Source organism: Lampris incognitus, chromosome 17 (genome assembly GCF_029633865.1).
Source record: "Lampris incognitus isolate fLamInc1 chromosome 17, fLamInc1.hap2, whole genome shotgun sequence".
Lineage (NCBI taxonomy): Eukaryota > Metazoa > Chordata > Actinopteri > Lampriformes > Lampridae > Lampris > Lampris incognitus.
Genome location: NC_079227.1, coordinates 41,960,248 through 41,981,449, shown reverse-complemented (window position 1 = coordinate 41,981,449; position 21,202 = coordinate 41,960,248). Strand labels below are relative to the sequence as shown.

Genomic DNA, 21,202 nt, shown 5'->3' with positions numbered 1-21,202 from the left:
CCACCACAAATTGCTACAAAATACACTCAATTTCACAAATATATGACATTTTTTACTTGGTTTTTGAAATATTTTCGAACTGGGCAATCTTTGGAAAGTGCTGATTCTAAATATACCTTTCTTTTTGTTCTACAATGAGTATTTCTGGAGTTTTAAGCGAACATACAAACATACACTCTTGCTTATATATATATATATACACTACCGTTCAAAAGTTTGGGGTCACATTGAAATGTCCATATTTTTGAAGGAAAAGCACTGTACTTTTCAATGAAGATAACTTTAAACTAGTCTTAACTTTAAAGAAATACACTCTATACATTGCTAATGTGGTAAATGACTATTCTAGCTGCAAATGTCTGGTTTTTGGTGCAATATCTACATAGGTGTATAGAGGCCCATTTCAAGCAACTATCACTCCAGTGTTCTAATGGTACAATGTGTTTGCTCATTGGCTCAGAAGGCTAATTGATGATTAGAAAACCCTTGTGCAATCATGTTCACACATCTGAAAACAGTTTAGCTCGTTACAGAAGCTACAAAACTGACCTTCCTTTGAGCAGATTGAGTTTCTGGAGCATCACATTTGTGGGGTCAATTAAACGCTCAAAATGGCCAGAAAAAGATAACATTCATCTGAAACTCGACAGTCTATTCTTGTTCTTAGAAATGAAGGCTATTCCATGCGAGAAATTGCTAAGAAATTGAAGATTTCCTACACCGGTGTGTACTACTCCCTTCAGAGGACAGCACAAACAGGCTCTAACCAGAGTAGAAAAAGAAGTGGGAGGCCGCGTTGCACAACTGAGCAAGAAGATAAGTACATTAGAGTCTCTAGTTTGAGAAACAGACGCCTCACAGGTCCCCAACTGGCATCTTCATTAAATAGTACCCGCAAAACACCAGTGTCAACATCTACAGTGAAGAGGCGGCTGCGGGATTCTGGGCTTCAGGGCAGAGTGGCAAAGAAAAAGCCATATCTGAGACTGACCAATAAAAGAAAAAGATTAAGATGGGCAAAAGAACACAGACATTGGACAGAGGAAGACTGGAAAAAAGTGTTGTGGACGGATGAATCCAAGTTTGAGGTGTTTGGATCACAAAGAAGAACGTTTGTGAGACGCAGAACAAATGAAAAGATGCTGGAAGAATGCCTGACGCCATCTGTTAAGCATGGTGGAGGTAATGTGATGGTCTGGGGTTGCTTTGGTGCTGGTAAGGTGGGAGATTTGTACAGGGTAAAAGGGATTCTGAATAAGGAAGGCTATCACTCCATTTTGCAACGCCATGCCATACCCAGTGGACAGCGCTTGATTGGAGCCAATTTCATCCTACAACAGGACAATGACCCTAAACACACCTCCAAATTGTGCAAGAACTATTTAGAGCAGAAGCAGGCAGCTGGTATTCTATCGGTAATGGAGTGGCCAGCGCAGTCACCAGATCTGAACCCCATTGAGCTGTTGTGGGAGCAGCTTGACCGTATGGTACGCAAGAAATGCCCATCCAACCAATCCAACTTGTGGGAGCTGCTTCTGGAAGCGTGGGGTGCAATTTCTCCAGATTACCTCAACAAATTAACAGCTAGAATGCCAAAGGTCTGCAATGCTGTAATTGCTGCAAATGGAGGATTCTGTGACGAAAGCAAAGTTTGATGTAAAAAAAACCTTATTTCAAATACAAATCATTATTTCTAACCTTGTCAATGTCTTGACTCTATTTTCTATTCATTTCACAACATATGGTGGTGAATAAGTGTGACTTTTCATGGAAAACACAAAATTGTTTGGGTGATCCCAAACTTTTGAACGGTAGTGTATATATATATATATATATACAAACTTTTGAACGGTAGTGTATATATATATATATATATATATATATATACACTACCGTTCAAAAGTTTGGGGTCACCCAAACAATTTTGTGTTTTCCATGAAAAGTCACACTTATTCACCACCATATGTTGTGAAATGAATAGAAAATAGAGTCAAGACATTGACAAGGTTAGAAATAATGATTTGTATTTGAAATAAGATTTTTTTTACATCAAACTTTGCTTTCGTCAAAGAATCCTCCATTTGCAGCAATTACAGCATTGCAGACCTTTGGCATTCTAGCTGTTAATTTGTTGAGGTAATCTGGAGAAATTGCACCCCACGCTTCCAGAAGCAGCTCCCACAAGTTGGATTGGTTGGATGGGCACTTCTTTGAGCAGATTGAGTTTCTGGAGCATCACATTTGTGGGGTCAATTAAATGCTCAAAATGGCCAGAAAAAGAGAACTTTCATCTGAAACTCGACAGTCTATTCTTGTTCTTAGAAATGAAGGCTATTCCATGCGAGAAATTGCTAAGAAATTGAAGATTTCCTACACCAGTGTGTACTACTCCCTTTAGAGGACAGCACAAACAGGCTCTAACCAGAGTAGAAAAAGAAGTGGGAGGCCGCGTTGCACAACTGAGCAAGAAGATAAGTACATTAGAGTCTCTAGTTTGAGAAACAGACGCCTCACAGGTCCCCAACTGGCATCTTCATTAAATAGTACCTGTTAGAGCCTGTTTGTGCTGTCCTCTAAAGGGAGTAGTACACACTGGTGTAGGAAATCTTCAATTTCTTAGCAATTTCTCGCATGGAATAGCCTTCATTTCTAAGAACAAGAATAGACTGTCGAGTTTCAGATGAAAGTTCTCTTTTTCTGGCCATTTTGAGCATTTAATTGACCCCACAAATGTGATGCTCCAGAAACTCAATCTGCTCAAAGAAGTGCCCATCCAACCAATCCAACTTGTGGGAGCTGCTTCTGGAAGCGTGGGGTGCAATTTCTCCAGATTACCTCAACAAATTAACAGCTAGAATGCCAAAGGTCTGCAATGCTGTAATTGCTGCAAATGGAGGATTCTTTGACGAAAGCAAAGTTTGATGTAAAAAAAATCTTATTTCAAATACAAATCATTATTTCTAACCTTGTCAATGTCTTGACTCTATTTTCTATTCATTTCACAACATATGGTGGTGAATAAGTGTGACTTTTCATGGAAAACACGAAATTGTTTGGGTGATCCCAAACTTTTGAACGGTAGTGTATATATATATATATATATATATATATATATATATATATATATATATATATATATATATAGGTACAGTTAGAGGAAAGCCTGTCAGACAACTCTCATGAGAATATTGAATGAGTAGTGTTGATAATGTGTATAATGTATATAAATCTGTGTGTGTGTGTGTGTGTGTATATATATATATTCTTAAAGTTTGACTTGACTTGATGGTAACTGCCTGTCTGTCTGAACAGAACACAACACAGCCTTCTCGGGTCTAAAGCAACAACAGAAAAAGGAGATCAGTGAACATAAGGTAAATATACTTATTTGATTAATATCTTAATGACTCAGTTAACCTTGTCTGAAGTTCCAAGTATCTTTATTGTCCCGGACAGGGAAATTGATTTGCAACGAACATACAAAACCACAGAAAACACCAAAGCTCTGATGGACAACAAACAACAGGAAGTAACGGGCCAAGAGTTTTGATGAAGTTCATTCAGCACCGAGGGCAAAATGCAGAAGTATGCAAATAAGCCATCTCCAGAAAACAGTGAAATACTATTTCCCATTTAACAATTGAATGGCAGCAGAGACAAAGGAAACCTTATCTCTTAGCCCTCATACCTTCAACCCATGACCTGACAGTTCAACCTCTGAGCGAAGGGGCTGATCTTGGCACTCCAGAAAGGAAGTAGTCTTTCTGCCTAGGACATCAAGGGCCTAACTCATTCATACTGTTGACCATATGTTGTGTTATTTGCCTTGAATCTGTTATAGTTTTGATAACTGTATAACTGATCACATGGCCACTGTTCTTGAGGTACCATTCTTCAGGTCGTCCCCAAAACACTATCCCTGCATCTGTTAACATGTGTTCAACCCGAGCTCTGCAGCCGAGATCTCAGAAGCTCTTCTTGGCTGTTGTACATTGACTACAGTTCAAAACACAGCAGAGATAGTGACACTTGGGAATAGTATTTGCAGTTTTCATGTTGTTGATTTTATTGTGCCATTCAAAATCATGAACTCCAATAGTGAGGAAGCACTACAGCAGGATTACCCCAATAGTCCACACCTTATCATCCTCTTAAATGGAACATGCTTCTTCAGCAGTCCATTCAAAACCATGATGACTGGCACAGTTTAAGCTTGGCAAGCATGCCTGTGGGCCATCAGGCCCACATTAGAGCGACAATATTGTCCACATTTGTCACAGATGAATGTTGATCGAGCTCTCCTCACATCACGCCTTGCACAGTAGTTAAGACAGTCGGTGTCGTGCCCCTGCCGAACAGTCTCTCTAGACCTCAGAACCCATTCGTAAGCGGTACGCCATAGTGCAACAGGGCAGGCTCAGTAGTTAAAGAGGTTGCCCCGCAATGACAGCTTACATGTCAGGTGATGCCGTCCATTGACCAACAGAGTGGTTTCTCTGCATGCCATCTGATGTTTTTGCCATTGGTCCGATAGGGCTCATGATCCTATTGGACTCTTCTGCCGCAAACACCATCGAGCACCATGCTGCCAGCACATTCTTGAATTTGAATTCGGAGGTACCGTCTCCTAGCCTTTGCCTGAAGAGTCAAATCTAGAAGGCAGTAGAAACGGATGCAGATAGTACCATCTACTGTCATAATGGTAGCAGCAAAGGCTGACCTGACTTGGCACTATTTAACCCATAGCTGGGGGCTGGTTCGTTGGCATCAGGGAATGTCCACACACTGGTGGGCCTGCATACCTCATGTCTAGGGGCCGGACGTGCTCCGAGTCCCTTGTAGTTCAGCCAGGGTCCAAGGTGTACCCAGTTACTGTGTCGCCATGGCGAGGCACTACATAGGGCCGGCTGTTAGAGAGGCTATGTACTGGCAGGGAAATACTTACACGCTCGGCTCTCCTGCTCACATTTCTGCTAGCCAGCGGTGAAGGTTGAGAGTGAGACGTGACAGACACACAACACTACACCAACACACTAGATGCTTCATAACAACCCCACTTCTTACACAAGAATGCCACGCACACCTTAAATGGAACATGAGTGAGACTATGACTACCTGGATAAAAAAAAAAGTCTTAGTGGGAAAGTTTTTTTCTCAACACCGTTCACACTGTTAACGTTACTTTTCACGTCACATTTGAGTAACTGTTGGTGTGCATTCCGCACTGTTGAGCAAGCACCGTTAGCTAAGCTAATAAGCAGCGTTAGCTAAGCCAATAAGCAGCGTTAGCTAAGCTAATAAGCAGCATTACTTAAGCTAATAAGCAATGTTAGCGAAGCTAATAAGCAGCGTTAGCTAAGCCAATAAGCAACGTTAGCTAAGCCAATAAGCAGCGTGAGCTAAGCCAATTAGCAGCGTTAGCTAAGCTAATAAGCAGCGTTAGCTAAGCTAATAAGCAATGTTAGCGAAGCTAATAAGCAGCGTTAGCTAAGCCAATGTAAACTACTAATAAGACACATTAGTCCCTAACTAACGGGTCTGACCCTTTAGTCGAGCGGTTAGTGATGTCGCCTTGTGGTGCAGTACATCCGTATCGAATCCCGCACCGGGCAAGAACATAACCGGTTACATCAATAAGCAGCATTAGCTAAACCAATAAGCAACGTTAGCTAAGCCAATGAGCAGCGTTAGCTAAGAAAATAAGCAACATTAGCTAAGCCAATAAGCAGCGTTAGCTAAGCCAATAAGCAACGTTAGCTAAGCCAATGAGCAGCGTTAGCTAAGAAAATAAGCAACATTAGCTAAGCCAATAAGCAGCGATAGCTAAGCCAATAAGCAACGTTAGCTTAACCAATAAGCAGCGTTAGCTAAGCCAATAAGCAGCGTTAGCTAAGAAAATAAGCAGCGTTAGCTAAGCCAATAAGCAACGTGAGTGGCCAGTCATCACATGAAAAATGTTGCATTGCCAGGCCTCGTTTTAGTTTTACACGCAGGTCTAGCTATGCGAGATGAGTGACATTAGTTATGTCCATGGTAGTTATGACGTTTATACCAAAGATGGCTGATTAAAAAAAAAAAACACAACCCCCCCCCCCCAAAAAAAACAGCCTGTGCCGAAATGTAGCCTGTGACAAAAATTAGGAAGTTTTTTGGCAGTTCAACAGTTAAAACGCCGTCATTAAGGCGTCCGGGTAGCGTAGCGGTCTATTCTGTTGCCTACTAACACGGGGATCGCCGGTTCGAATCCCCCTGTTCGAATCCCCGCGTTACCTCCGGCTTGGTCGGGCGTCCCTACAGACACAATTGGCCGTGTCTGCGGCTGGGATGCCGGATGTGGGTATATGTCCTGGTCGCTGCATTAGCGCCTCCTCTGGTCGGTCAGGGTGCCTGTTGGGGGGGGGGGGGGTAGTGTGATCCTCCCACGCACGACGTCCCCCTGGTGAAACTCCTCACTGCCAGGTGAAAAGAAGCGGCTGGTGACTCCACATGTATCGGAGGAGTCTGCAGCCCTCCCCGGATCAGCAGAGGGGGTGGCTCAGAAGAGTGGGGTAATTGGCCAAGTAAAATTGGGGAGAAAAAAAGGGGGGGGCGGAACGCCGTCATTCGTCTTTTTTTTGTCTGTTTATTTATTGATTTTTGTATAAATTAATAAAACTATATGATGCACACCGAAAGCGAACCAAATTGGAGGGGCTGTGAAGATTTATTAATGTGGCGGCGCCGGCGCCAAAACTAGGGAACTGTGTTGGCAGTTCAGCAGTTAACAGATTTTTTTTTTTGCCTAACATTATTGTTTTTGTGCATGTATGTGTTGATGTTTGGACAGTACAATTAAAATCAAGTAAATGTAAAAAAGAGACATCACACTGATCACTCGCCCCCAGATCCCCCCCCCCGCCCAAACCCACAGGGCACCCCAACTTGACTAAGAGATTGTCGGGGGCAAACACTGCTCTGTTCTTCTGTCATCATAGGTCAACAGCCTATTTCTAAAGAGCTCCAGCATGATGATTCGAATGACTATCTCGTTTCTTCAGCACATCCTAATATGAACCCACCTTTTCCACTCTAACCCCCTTTTCTTTTCTTTTCTTTGTCTTTTCTTCCCAGGAGGAGTGTGTCCTAAATTCAGTGAAACTGAAAGAAGAGCATATCAATGTTATCCAACAACTGGAGCAAACCATTGAAGACCTCAGGACCAAGATTGCTGAGCTGGAGAGACAGCCTCCTATTCTGGACAGAGACAATGTCACAACCGTCAGCACCAGAGACCAGGAGTGTGGCAACGAGGAAGGCTTTTTCAGGGCTTTGTGTGACGTCCATCTACAAACGGAAACACTGATGGACTTGAGCTGCCTGGAGGTCAAATCAGTCCAGACATCCCCCATGGATGAAAGCTTTAAGTTCAAACTGCCTTGTGTTATTAATGAGGCAAGTTTGGTGTCGTTTCAGACAGGGGGTTTGAAGGAGACTGCACACCAAGAACTTTGTGGTGAGCTCAGTATACGTGTGCCCACCTCCCCCAAAGCAGTGCAAGCAGAGTTCAAGTGTACTTGTAAACAGCAGCAGCAGCGGCAAGACACTGGCTCACAACCTTCTCCATCTCCATCGCCTCTTTCGGAATTACAAATGCTCCCTCCACCTCCCCCACCCCCTCCACCGCTTCCTGGAGGTCCAGTGCTAACTCCTCCTCCCCCACTACTTCCGGGACGATTAATGCAACCTCCTCCTCCCCCACCTCCTCCACCCCTTCCAGGAGGTTCAATACACCCTCCTCCTCCCCCACCTCCTCCACCCCTTCCGGGAGGTTCAATACAACCTCATCCTCCTCCTCCTTCCCCACCTCCTCTGGGAGGTTTAATGCAACATCCTCCTCCCCCTCCAAGAGGTTCAATACCGCCTCCTCCTCCCCCAACTCAACCCCCCAACCCAGAAGGACCAATGTCACAACCTCCACCTCCTCCACCCCTTCCAGGTGGACTGATGCCACCTCCACCCCCCTTGCCTCCTCCGCCCCTTCCAGGATACACAGTGGCACCTCCTCCTCTTCCCTGTGGCCTTGTTCCACCTTTGCCTCCACCACCTTTACCTGGAATGGCGGTCCCACCTCCACCTCCTCCACCTCCTGGGTGTGGGCTGCCCCCGTACCTTTCTCTGCCAACGGGCCCTTGTGGTAAGCTTGCTCCTCCAGGCTTAGGATCCCTGCCACCTCCTCTGCCTTTTGGTCTTTTCTCTCTAGGCATGGAACAGGGGAAGCCTCCCAGGAAGACTGTGGTGGAGCCACCAAAACCCATGAAACCACTCTACTGGACACGGATACAGTTGCACACTAAAAAGTAAGGCTGTTGCTTCTTAAATCAATTGTAATCTTTTTTGTTTTCTCCCTTTTTCATCCCAACTTGACATATCCAATTCTATTTTCTTGTGGTCCTTCTATTGCTCAATCCTCACATCGGTTAAGAGAGTGTAGCATAACATGCATTCTCAGATAAAAGTGGCATCGCCGGCCACTTCTGCCAGCTTCACGTTTTTTCTGGGGTAAAGACAGCTTCAGGCTTTTCTGGGGTAAAGACAGCTTCAGGTTTTTCTGGGGTAAAGACAGCTTCAGGCTTTTCTGGGGTAAAGACAGCTTCAGGCTTTTCTGGGGTAAAGACAGCTTCAGGTTTTTCTTGGGTAAAGACAGCTTCAGGTTTTTTTTGGGTAAAGACAGCTTCAGGCTTTTCTGGGGTAAAGACAGCTTCAGGCTTTTCTGGGGTAAAGACAGCTTCAGGCTTTTCTGGGGTAAAGACAGCTTCAGGCTTTTCTGGGGTAAAGACAGCTTCAGGTTTTTCTGGGGTAAAGACAGCTTCAGGCTTTTCTGGGGTAAAGACAGCTTCAGGCTTTTCTGGGGTAAAGACAGCTTCAGGTTTTTCTTGGGTAAAGACAGCTTCAGGTTTTTTTTGGGTAAAGACAGCTTCAGGCTTTTCTGGGGTAAAGACAGCTTCAGGCTTTTCTGGGGTAAAGACAGCTTCAGGCTTTTCTGGGGTAAAGACAGCTTCAGGCTTTTCTGGGGTAAAGACAGCTTCAGGTTTTTCTGGGGTAAAGACAGCTTCAGGCTTTTCTGGGGTAAAGACAGCTTCAGGTTTTTCTTGGGTTATGTAATGCCTGTGGAAGCCCATGTAATTAGCCCCAGATAACTCTGCAAAGATGTAGACACCTCACTGTCAGTAGGAATCACTAGTTGCATTGGCAGGACACATTACCCCTACCGGCTTCCCGTCTTGGAGCTCTGCGAATTGCATTCTCTGCAACACTTGATCGAGCTGGATGCAACACTAGAATTAAAAGTGGAATGCTAGTGGTAGTCCACTGTGTCATCTGAGGGCCCCACATCAGTTATGTTCTCAAAAAGGTAGTGGCTAATAATAACACCATTAAATGTGGATAGAATTTCAAACTCATTCATAATATCCAAGAAGAACATAAGATATTAGCGAACACACACATTGATTCATGCTAAACTAAAACTGGCTGAGACACTCTAGAAATATTTACTTTAAACACTTCTTTAAGTTGTTTCCCATCTACTGCCTCAGTAGTTGGACCAGTTGTTCCAACCAGTTGTTTAATCACTTTCGGACTGAGCATCAAAACACGTAGACAGTGAACATAGAATTTGGCCTAGTTCGGTAAAAAGCTTTTGCATGAAATCTCACCTAAAATCTTAAACAACCTTTAGGAACGCACTTTGGTACTTGTGCTAAAAGAAAGGAAATAGATTACTTATCCCAGTAACTCTGAAAGAAATCTGGGTCAAACATGTCATTGGACCTACTATAAAACAAGAGTCACAAGTCTCACACTTGTATTTAATAATACTGAATGTTGTAAGAGGTTAATCTGTATCACAATGAATGTACTAAGAAACAACCACAGCATCACATGTACAGGACTGTTTTGGATTGCAGTAATCTTAATGCTCAACTGATAAGGGATAGGTAAATGACCTTATCATTGACTGACATCCAACTTTTATACTGATTGCTGCAGCAACTTAATGCTATGGAGAACAGACCACACCTTGAATGGTATTGAATAAAAAGTGGAACTGGAGATCTTTACAGTTTTGTCGCTCATGCAGAGTGCTTCAAAATGTTTTCAAAGTCAGAACTAGACCAGCAATCTTGAATTCCAACTATGACCCTATGAACTCAAAACCTGCACGTTTCCCTCTGACACTTTATCAGTGGGAAACATCCCTGAAATACATCAACTATTTGTAAAAATGAAGTCAAAATTCTGGCAGTGCAAGAAGTTGGATTCTTGGCAAAAGAGTTAAAGTGTCATAGATTGTAAAAACTACACCCTCATTATGGTTCTGTACCGGAAAATGGTTGATTGCTCCCTCCAGGTTGGGGATGAGTTGTTGCTCAAGTGAAGGAGTTCAAGTATCTCGGGTTCTTGTTCACGAGTGAGGGTAGGATGGAGCGGGAGATTGACAGTTGGATTGGTGCAGCTCAGCAGTAATGTGGATGTTGTACCGGACCGTTGTGGTGAAGAGGGAGCTGAGCCAGAAGGCAAAGCTCTCAATTTACCAGTCAGTTCCAACTATGGTCATGAGCTTTGGGTAGTGACTGAAAGGGTGAGATCACGGATACAAGCGGCTGAAATGAGTTTCCTCCTTAGGGTGTCTGGGCTCAGCCTTAGCGATAGGGTGAGGAGCTCGGTCATCCGGAGGTAGCTAGGAGTAGAGCCGCTGCTCCTTCACGTCAAAAGGAGCCACTTGAGGTGGTTCGGGCATCTGATTAGGATGCCTCCTGGGGCCTTCCTTTGGAGGTTTACCAGGCACATCCAACTGGGAGGAGACCCCGGGGTAGACCCAGAACTCACTGGAGGGACTACATGTCCAATCTGGCCTGGGAACGCCTTGAGATCCCCCAGGAGGCGCTGGAGGGCGTTGCTGGGGAGAGGGACGTCTGGAGTGCCCTACTTAGCTTGAGGCCACTGTGACCCGACCCTGGAGAAGCGGCTGATGAATTAATGAATGAATGAATGAATGAATGAATATACCATCACAGCTGTTGGAAATAGAGTAAATAGAACTTGAACATTTCTGGAGAAATGTTGAGTGTGCCTGCTTTATGGTGTGTATCCAGGCTGAAAAAGTACAAGTCGTACCAACATTTTTTTTTCTTAATGGGCATCACAAGGCTATAGTGAAGACGCTAATGTGTTATATGTGTACCTGCTTTTTATGGGATAGGAGCTGTCACAGTTTAAAACTGCCATCATCCCTGTTTCTGACAAATTAAGAGCTCGGTTTGATATGGAAGTCTATGGGAGGTTTGGTCAGCACTGTCTGTGCCTGCAGGCAAGTTATTTAAAACAGCGGAAGTCATGTGACAATGAGAGAGACACTGGGTGAGAGAGGACACATTTCTCTACGTCTATGTTAAATTGTCCCTGCCGGTTGGAAGCTGTGGGAATTAAAAGATGTTAAGATTTTTTTTTGAAACTTTTCAGGGATGGCAGTGTGGGTCACATGACACTCCAGCACATAACATTCCCCCCAACACTAACCCCTTATAAACTCTGAAACGCTCTAAAAAAGCACAAAACCTAAACCGCAATTTCGCGTAAACCAGTGGTCACCAACCTTTTCAAGCCTAAGATCACATCCCAAGTCCAAATGTAAGCCAAGATCTACCTCTTGCAAAAATGACAAACAAAACAAGCCCACAGTGCAGGTCCACTGACATTTTATTTTGTTACCTGTCAGTCATAATCCAATTATTTTTGTTTCAAAGCCCCTATCAAATATTTGTCTCCCACGAAGATCACAAGCCAATTATAATTTAATTATGACAACAGATAAAGTGTTAATTTAATCATACAAAGAGTAGAATCAGAAGTAAGTACAACTATCATTCAACATTTTATGACAACAGTCAATGGTGGTGCAGCAGTTAGCGCGGTCGCCTCACAGCAAGAAGGTCCTGGGTTCGAGCCCCGGGGTAGCCCAACCTTGGGGGTCGTCCCGGGTCGTCCTCTGTGTGGAGTTTGCATGTTCTCCCCGTGTCTGCGTGGGTTTCCTCCGGGTGATCCGGTTTCCTTCCACAGTCCAAAGACACGTAGGTCAGGTGAATCGGCCGTACGAAGTTGTCCCTGTGTGTGTGAGCCCTGTGATGGTCTGGCAGCCTGTCCAGGGTGTCTTTTTAAAATTGTTCAATATTTCCCCAGGCCTATCACTCATTCACCATTCATAATAACCTCAACAATCAGTCACTTACAGGCCTCAGCCAATCACGTGCAGTACTGCTTCACTTTCCATGTTACACAGCATACAACACACATCATATCCTTTTGTAAACAATAGCCCACAACACATCATATTTCAAACTGGCCATACTCACTCTGATGGCTGTGGATGAGACACCCCCCCCCCCACACACACACACACCTTCAGTGTGATGGCTGTGGTTGCACACTATCAGCCAGTGCTGTGTGGTCTGGCTCATAGTTTGATACAGCAAGTCTGGACTGTCTGTGAGATGTCTGTTAGTTAGACGAGACCTGTTCTTTGACTTGCTTATTGTCACATGTGACAAGGCCATCTCACACAGATATGTTGATCCAAAGCAGGCCCTCACCTGAAGTCAGCAAGATGAAAGGAGGGGAAACTTTTCAGTGTTTACAAGACCCCAAAATCCCTGTGTCTTGATCTTGCGTTCAACTCGATGCCATTTGCAAATCAATTATCTCCATGTCAACTCCGACTGGTAAAGCGAATACTTGCTGGAATTTCGCGGACACCTCCTCAATCTCAATGGGGAGGAAAGGGTTGGAGGTAAATGCAACAACCTCCCCTATGTCGTTTAACTCATGAAAACACCCGTTGAATTCGGATGCCAGTTTCTCCAGGTGGGTGTAGAATTCTTGGGGGAGAAGAGCATCTTTGTTTCCGATGTTTTGTGACATGTTCTCTAGGTTTGGGAAGTGCAGCAACCTTTCGTTCCTCACCTGAGAGGCACACACCCACCTTGGCCTTAAAGGCACTGACAGCGCTGATCATGTGTGCCATGTCTTTGTATTTTCTCTGAAGTTCCTGGAGGGGAAGAACTCCTATGCCAGGATCCTCTTAATCAATTTCAGCTCGGCATTTACCACCACAGTACCACAACATCTGGTGGAGAAGCTGAGGTTGCCGGACGTGGACACTGGTACCTGTAACTGGGTCCAAGACTTCCTGACGCAGAGGCAGCAGACAGTCAGGGTAGGCAGCCACACATCAAATTCAATCTTAGTCAGCACAGGTTCACCCCAGGGCTGCATCCTGAGCCCCCTCTTGTTCACCCTGCTAACCCATGACTGTACTGCCAAATTTAACACCAACCACGTCATCAAGGTTGCAGATGATACAATGGTAGTGGGTCTCGTCAGCAATAATGATGAATCGGCAGGATAGAGGTGAAACAGCTAACGGCATGGTGCGAATCCCACAACCTCTCCCTGAATATAAGTAAAACAAAACAGATGGTGACTGATTTCTGGAGGGCTGGCAGGCACCATCATACGCCGCTGACCATCGATGGCGCCACTGTGGAAAGGGTCAGTAACATCAAGCTCCTGGGAGTGCACTTGGCGGACGACCAGACCTCGACTGTTAACACCTTGGCCATCGTTAAAAAGGCCCAACGGCGGCTTCATCCCCTCCGGAGACTTAAAAGGGCAAGCCTCCCCATTCCAGCCCTCACCACCTTCTACAGGGGCACCACTGAAAGCACTCTAACCTACGGTCTCGCTTCCTGGTTCGGTAACTGCAAAGCGACCCAACAACACCAGCTGAACAGGACAGTGAAGACAGCTAGCAAGAACATTTGTGCCCCTCTCCCCTTCCTGTTGGAGATTTACCATCAGCGCTGTGTTACAGAGCCTTCAGCATCATTAAGGATCTGCACCACCCTTCTCACAACCTGTTGTCTCTCCTGCCGTCTGGGGAGAGGTACAGGAGCATCTGTGCTACATCCAGCAGAATGCTAAATAGCTTCTACCCACAAGCAGTCAGGATTATTAACAAACTGTGTTCCCCCCCCAGGTCATGCTCAGCCACCTACCCTGTAACCCCCGCCCCCCGCCCCAATCAGTGCTGGTCACTCATTGACAGACACCGGCTGTCAACATTTAAATGGACTGTGTTGTTAATTGTGCGTGCTTTTTTGTTTTGTTCTCTGTTTTTATATTTTTAGTGGTATCGTTTTCAGGGAATTTTTGGACGTGTATTTTAATCTTTTCTGTTGCACTGCTGTGGGCTGGGAGAAATGGCATTTTGTTTTTATTTATGTGCGCAGATACACAATGAAAATGACAAACTAAATCTTGAATGATACATGGCTCAGAGCTGTTAAAAAGGGACTTCATGCAGGGCCATTCTGCAACAAGTCTCAGCTCAGATATTTGTGTCAGGTCCAATCCCCACTTTAGGGAAATTAACTGAATGTTTCAGCCACTTGCTAGCATTTAATACCTGGCTTTCCTCCACATGCGCTGCTCAAAAACTGAACTTCATTGACAACTTCAACTTGTTTTGGCAACAACGAAACCATTTCAGGATGAATGGGTTTCATTTAAACAGAGTGGGGGTTCACATGCTTACTGCCGTGCTAACCTATGGCCTCCGGCACCTCACTGCTTGTATTTGGAATGGTGTTGGAAAACTTTGGAAAAGTAGAGCAATCTTTTCTGCCCAGGAAAACAGAGATAACACCATGGATCCTTCCCAGCGCCCCCCCCCCATCCATGCTGACAACCCCCAGGACGGAGGAACTAAAGAACCGTGTTGCGTTCTTGATAACTATGGACGGACTAAGCATGTGACTGAGCCCACCCACAACAAGGGGCACACTCTGGACTTAATTATCTCCAAGGGTCTGAACATTTCTGTATTTTCTTTGAGAGTAATATCTCCCTGCACACAAATGCTCAAAAAGAGGGAATCACAAAACGGCATATCACTGAAAGCACCAATGAAATGATTAATCAGGATTTCTCTTCCACACCCGCCCTCTCTCGTGTCTCAGTCAGTGAGCTTGTAGATTATTTTAATTCTAAAATGACAGATGTTATCGATGCCATTGCACCCACCAAGGTGCAGGTGGTCTCTCCATGGAGCTGTGCCACGTTGCTCAGAATAGAAAAAAGAGAGTGCTGTCAAGCGGAATGCAGGTGGCGAAAAACAAATATTACTGTTCGTTATGGCATCTATAAAGAGGGACTGTGCATTTATATTTGGAACTGAAAAATGCAAGGGGATCCTACTTTTTGGAAATCATTGCCAAAACCAACAATATGATAATAATCTATGTGCCTTCTTTGCTACTGTCGGCAGGCTAACAAACCCCCTGTGGCAGTAGCCTCTGAATTTCTATCGACCACGGCTTGCAGTGAATTTGCCACCTCCTTCAATGACAAAATTCTGAAAATTAGAAAGGCAGCCAGTGTCTCTGTACTAGGCACAGGGCATGTGTTGTCCCTTCATCCACCTAAACTCAATTCAAATAGCATGTCATAGTTTGATCCCATCAACCATAAAAACCTCGGGGACATTATACAACACCTGAAAACCTCTCCTGCTGCTTTGATATTCTGCCAACATTTTTTTTAATCTAATTGTATGTCCTCAGATCTTCTACAAATAGTCAACACATCTCTTCTCTCAGGTCTCTTCCCACAGGCCCTGAAAACTGCAGTAATGAAGCCACTCTTGAAAAAGAACAATCTAGACACTTCACTAATGAACAATTAGGCCCATATCAAACCTCACATTTCTAAGTAAAATAACTGAAAAAAACTGTTTCCAGCAGCTCAACAACTTTTTGGAACTAAACAACAATTTTGATGTTTCCCAGTCAGGATTTCGACCACAGCACAGCACCAAGACTGTTCTTGTTAAGGTCGTTTATGACATCTGCTTTAAACACAGATAGTGGCAGAATCTCAGTCCTGGTATTATTGGATCTCAGTGCTGTTATTTGACACAGTCGACTAAAAAATATTACTTGTCTGATTGGAAAACAGGGTGGGACTTTCTGGCACAGCGCTAAACTGGTTTGAATCCTACTTAAAGGACAGGAACTACTTTGTATCCATAGGTAATTACGGATTTAAGCATACAAAAATGACCTGTTGAGTTCCCCAAGGCTCCATTCTGGGGCCGTTTCTATTTAACATCTATATGCTACCACTAGTTCAGATTATGGAAAAAAAAACATGTTAACGTAATGATGCAGACGACACGTAGATTTACATAACCATATCACCAGGGGACTATAATCCCGTTCAAGCACTGAGTAAGTGCATTGAACAAATCAATGATTGGATGTATCAGAATTTACCTCAATTAAACAAAGATAAAACTGAAGTAGGAAGGACGATTAAAAGTCAGCACTCAGATACAATCGGTAATGTTAAAAAACAAACCAAGCCAGAAATATTGGTGTAGTCATGGACTCAGACCCGAATTTAGACAGCCACATTAAGACAATTATGAAGTTAGCCTACTATCACCTGAAGACTATTTCAAGAATTAAAGGATTTATATATCAGCAGGATGTGGAAAAACTTTTCCATGCATTTATTTTCAGTTGACTCAGTGGAGTCTTTACAGGTCTTTCTAAAAAATTGATCAAACAGCTCCAGCTGATTAGGAATACTGCTGCTTAGTCTTAGTCAGGACTCATATTAAGACCAAAAAGTGGATCACATCGCATGAGTTCTGAAGTCGCTGTACCTGCTTTCTGTTTTATTTTAAAACTCTGTTCTTGGTTTATAAAGCACTGAATGGTTTAGGGCCACAATACATTTCGGATCTACTGCTACACTATGAACCACCCAGACCGCTCTGATCCTCTGGGACAGGTCTGCTTTCTGTCCCCAAAGTCAAAACTAAACGTGACGAGGCAGCTTTCAGTTTTTATGCACCACATATCTGGAACAAATTCCCAGAAAACAGCAGGTCTGCTGCAACTGTCAGTTCTTTTAAATCAAGGCTGAATACGTTCCTTTTTGCCGCTGCCTATGATTGAATAAAACTTCAAGCTTTTGATTTTCATCTTACACTACACTGTAACTTTTACTCACTTTATTTGTTTTTAAATGCATTTTTATTGCCTTATGTTGCTTTTCTTAATGCCTTTTATGTTAATGACTTTGAATTGCTTTGATGCTGAAATGTGCTATCCAAATGAATTTGCTGTTATGGCCCGCCCACCCCGCGCCGGCAGCCAATCGGTTCATCAGGGCCGGGCTTAGTCATCAGGACTGGGCTTAAGTTTGGTGGCCTCCCACGTGTCCGTTGTCAGTTCGTGTTGTAACCTCCCCGCACCCGCAGTAGCGGCTACTCTCCTCCCACGGTCCTTTTCTCTACGAACTCATCCCAGCCCTTGGTTCATGTTTTCCCTTGCAAAGTTTCCCCGTGGAAGTATCCTGCCGTGTTCCCGTTTGGATTACCCGCGAGTTTTTCCCCCTTGGACTTTCCGTTTTTTTCTTGTCGCTCATTGCCTTCCTATGTTTGACTGTTTGTACGCGTAAGGAATAAAGTACGCCAGTTTTGGGCTAACCCCATCTCTGTCTGGTGTCGTGCGCTTGGGGTCTTCCACAAACCCTAACAGTACGAACTGACCATGACGACCCCAGCCGACACAGAGAGCGTACCGGCCAGCCCGCTTCGAGCGGCTCTAATCGAACAGATCCAACTGACTAACTCCCACACCCAGCAGCTAGAGGCGGCCTCCGCTGCGGTGAGAGATCTTCAGACTTGGGTCCCGCCCCTCCAGGCCTGTGTGGGTGACCTAACGAGTCAGCAGGCGGCGTTGGCGAGCCAACAAGCAGAGATCCTGCGGCAGTTGCAAACCATCCCGGCGGCTCTCACCATCCAGCCGCCGGGCCAGCCTGCCCCTGGAGTCGTGGGTAACCCGCCCCCTGGGCCCGCTGCCCCGGCTAACCCTGTGGGGCTCAACCCAGTTCCCCGGGAGCCCTGCCTCTCCAGCCCACGACCCTTTGATGGCGACTTTGAGACCTGTGCCAAGTTCATCATGCACTGTGAGCTGGTCTTCCTGCACCAACCCAGCATGTTCACGTCTGATGCTGCCCGGGTCGCTTACGTGACCAACTTGCTCACAGGCTGAGCAGCTCAGTGGGCCACTGCTTCCTGGTCCATGAAGGCCAGTTTATGCCTCACCTACGAGGCCTTTGAGGCGGAACTACGGAAGGTTTTCCACCATCCGGTCGGTGGCCAGGACCCTGGTGCTCGGCTGAGCAGTATCCAGCAGGGCAGTGGCAGTGTCACAGACTACTTGGTGGAGTTCAGGCTGGCCGCAGCTGAGAGCGGCTGGAACGACCAGTCACTTCGGGTCACCTTCCGGAGAGGTCTCAGCGAGGCTGTCAAGGACCAGCTAGCCACCCAGGAGGAGCCCACCTCCCTCGAGGACCTGATCAAGCTCGCCATCCGCATCGATGGACGCCTCCGGGAGAGGAGGCACGAGCGAGCCCTGTGTGGATCCCCGTCCATTCCCCAGTCGTCCAGCACTCCTAACAGGATCCCTACTCCTGTTCGCCCCACTTTCCCTGTGGCCGTTTCTCCCCCCGCGCCCCAGACCACGACGGGGGAGGAACCTATTATGCAGCTGGGGCGCACGCGCCTTAGCCCTGCCGAACGGGAGGCCCGGTTCAAGGCGGGTCAATGCCTCTACTGTGGCCAGAAGGGACATCTGATCAGCGGCTGCCCCACTCGGCCAAAAGACTAGGCTCACTGGGGCCCCGGGAGATCCTAGTGAGCCGACTTTCCTGTTCCCGCCGTCCTGCCCCACAGAACCATCTAGTTAGCGTTACCCTGGCCTGGGCTGACCAACGGCTCACGGTGGGTGCACTCCTCGACTCGGGGGCTGATGAGTGTTTCCTGGACTCGGAGTTTGCTGCCCAGGCTAACATCCCGCTGGAGACTCTGGAGAAGCCCATGGAGGCCTTCGCGCTGGACGAGCGCTGCCTGGCCAGCGTCACCCAACGCACCCACCCTGTCTCTCTCACCATAGCAGGTAACCATGTGGAGATACTTCGGTTCTACATCATCCAGTCCCCGTTAGTCCCTGTGATCCTAGGGCACCCCTGGTTCGTGCAGCATGAGCCACACATCGCCTGGGCCTCCGGTACCATCATGGAGTGGAGCTCCTCCTGTCATGCCCAATGTCTCCAGGCTGCTCCCACCCCATCCCCCCGACGTGCCCCTAGTACCCCGCCTCCCGACCTCTCCTCTGTTCCCCCTGAGTACCATGAGTACCCAATCTCTTCGTCCTCATCGGCCTTATGACTGTGCTATCGACCTCCACTCTGGGGCACCCCTTCCCAGCAGTCGTCTGTACAGTCTGACCATCCCCGAGAAAGCTGCGATGGACGAGTACATCTCTGAGTCCTTGGCAGCGGGGCTCATTTGGCTCTCGTCCTCCCAGGTGGCAGCTGGATTCTTTTTCATGAAGAAGAAGGACGGGGGGCCTCCGACCCTGCATTGACTATCGCCAACTCAATGAGATAACTGTCAAGAACAAGTACCCCCTTCCTCTCATGAGTTCCACCCTTGAGCCCCTCACCCAGGCTACAGTCTTCACTGAGCTGGACCTCCGGTGTGCCTATCATCTGGTCCGGATCCGGAAGGGGGACGAGTGGAAGACAGACTTTAAGATGCCCCGGGGTCATTATGAGTACCTGGTCATGCCGTTCGGCCTCAACAACGCCCCGGCGGTATTCCAGGCTCTCATGAATGACATTCTCCGCGACATGCTCGACGAGTTTGTGGTGGTCTACCTCGATGACATCCTCATCTTCTCCAGGACCCTCGAGGAACATGTCCAGCATGTCCGCCAGGTACTCGAACGTCTCCTTCGGAACCGGCTCTTCGTCAAGGCAGAGAAGTGCCGGTTCCATTCCCCTTCCGTTGACTACCTGGGCTTCGTCGTTGAGAGGGGACAGACCCGGGCCGACCCCCGCAAGATCCAGGCTGTGGTGGACTGGCCCGATCCCACATCACGGAAGGAATTACAGAGCTTCCTCGGGTTTGCGAACTTCTATCGGAGGTTCATCCGGAACTACAGCTGCGTGGCAGAACCTCTCACCAGGCTGACCTCCCCCTCCCAGCCGTTCATCTGGTCCCCGGCTGCCCGCTTTGCGTTCCAGTCCCTCAATGAGAGGTTCACCAGCGCCCCGGTCCTGCTCCACCCCGACCCCAAGAGGCAGTTCATCGTAGAGGTGGACGCTTCGGACACCGGGTTGGAGGCTGTCCTCTCCCAGCGGTCAGCGTCTGACCAGAAGGTCCACCCATGCGCCTTCTTCTCTCGCCGGTTCCTCCTCGCCAAGGAGAACTATGACGTCGGGAACCGGGAGCTGCTGGCAGTGGTGGCTGCTCTGGAGGAGTGGCGCCATTGGCTGGAGGGGGCGGAACAGCCGTTCACCATCTGGACGGATCATAAGAACTTGACGTTCATCCGGGCAACCAAGCGCCTCAATGGTCGGCAGGCACGGTGGGCCAGCTTCCTCAGTCGGTTTGACTTCACGCTGACTTATCGCCCCGGGTCCCGCAACACGAAGGCAGACTCCCTGTCCCGACAACACCCGAGGAGGGAGCCAGCTACAGAGGAGCCGACTCCCATCCTTCCTGAGGCCAGGGTGGTTGGCAATGGTTACCAGGGGCATCGAGACTGTGGTCAGGCAGGCGTTGCGCTCCCATCCCGCCCCGAGCCACGTCCCTCCAGTGGGGCCATGCCAGTCAGTTTGCTTGCCACCCGGGTGTCCACCGCAGCTTCACCTTTCTGGCTCGGCGTTTCTGGTGGCCCACCATGAGGAACGACGTCAGGGACTTCGTAGGGGCCTGCTCCGTCTGTGCTCGCAGCAAGGCCTCTCACCAGGCACCCACGGGTCTGCTGCAGCCCCTCCCAACTCCAAGCTGGCCCTGGTCCCATGTGGTGTTGGATTTTGTCTCCGGACTGCCTCCCTCCCAGGGTAACACTGTGATCCTGACAGTGGTGGACCGCTTCAGTAAGGGAGTGCACCTGGTGGCCCTCCCCAGACTCCCATCGGCTTCTGAGGCGGCGGACCTCCTGACGAGCCACGTGTTCCGTCTCCACGGCCTTCCCCTGGACGTCGTCTCGGACCGAGGGCCCCGGTTCGTCTCCCAGGTATG

General features: G+C 47.2%; 1 protein-coding gene across 1 annotated transcript in view; it reads left to right on the top strand.

The window, feature by feature from the left end:
- The window catches only part of fmn2b (formin 2b), a 174,414-nt gene that overhangs the window by 54,577 nt on the left and 98,635 nt on the right, over positions 1–21,202 (top strand). Inside the window, exons 6-8 of the mRNA XM_056296803.1 lie at positions 3,313–3,374; positions 7,111–7,807; positions 7,889–8,336. Of these exons, the coding sequence (XP_056152778.1) occupies positions 3,313–3,374; positions 7,111–7,807; positions 7,889–8,336 (1,207 nt within the window). The remainder of the gene's footprint in view (positions 1–3,312; positions 3,375–7,110; positions 7,808–7,888; positions 8,337–21,202) is intronic.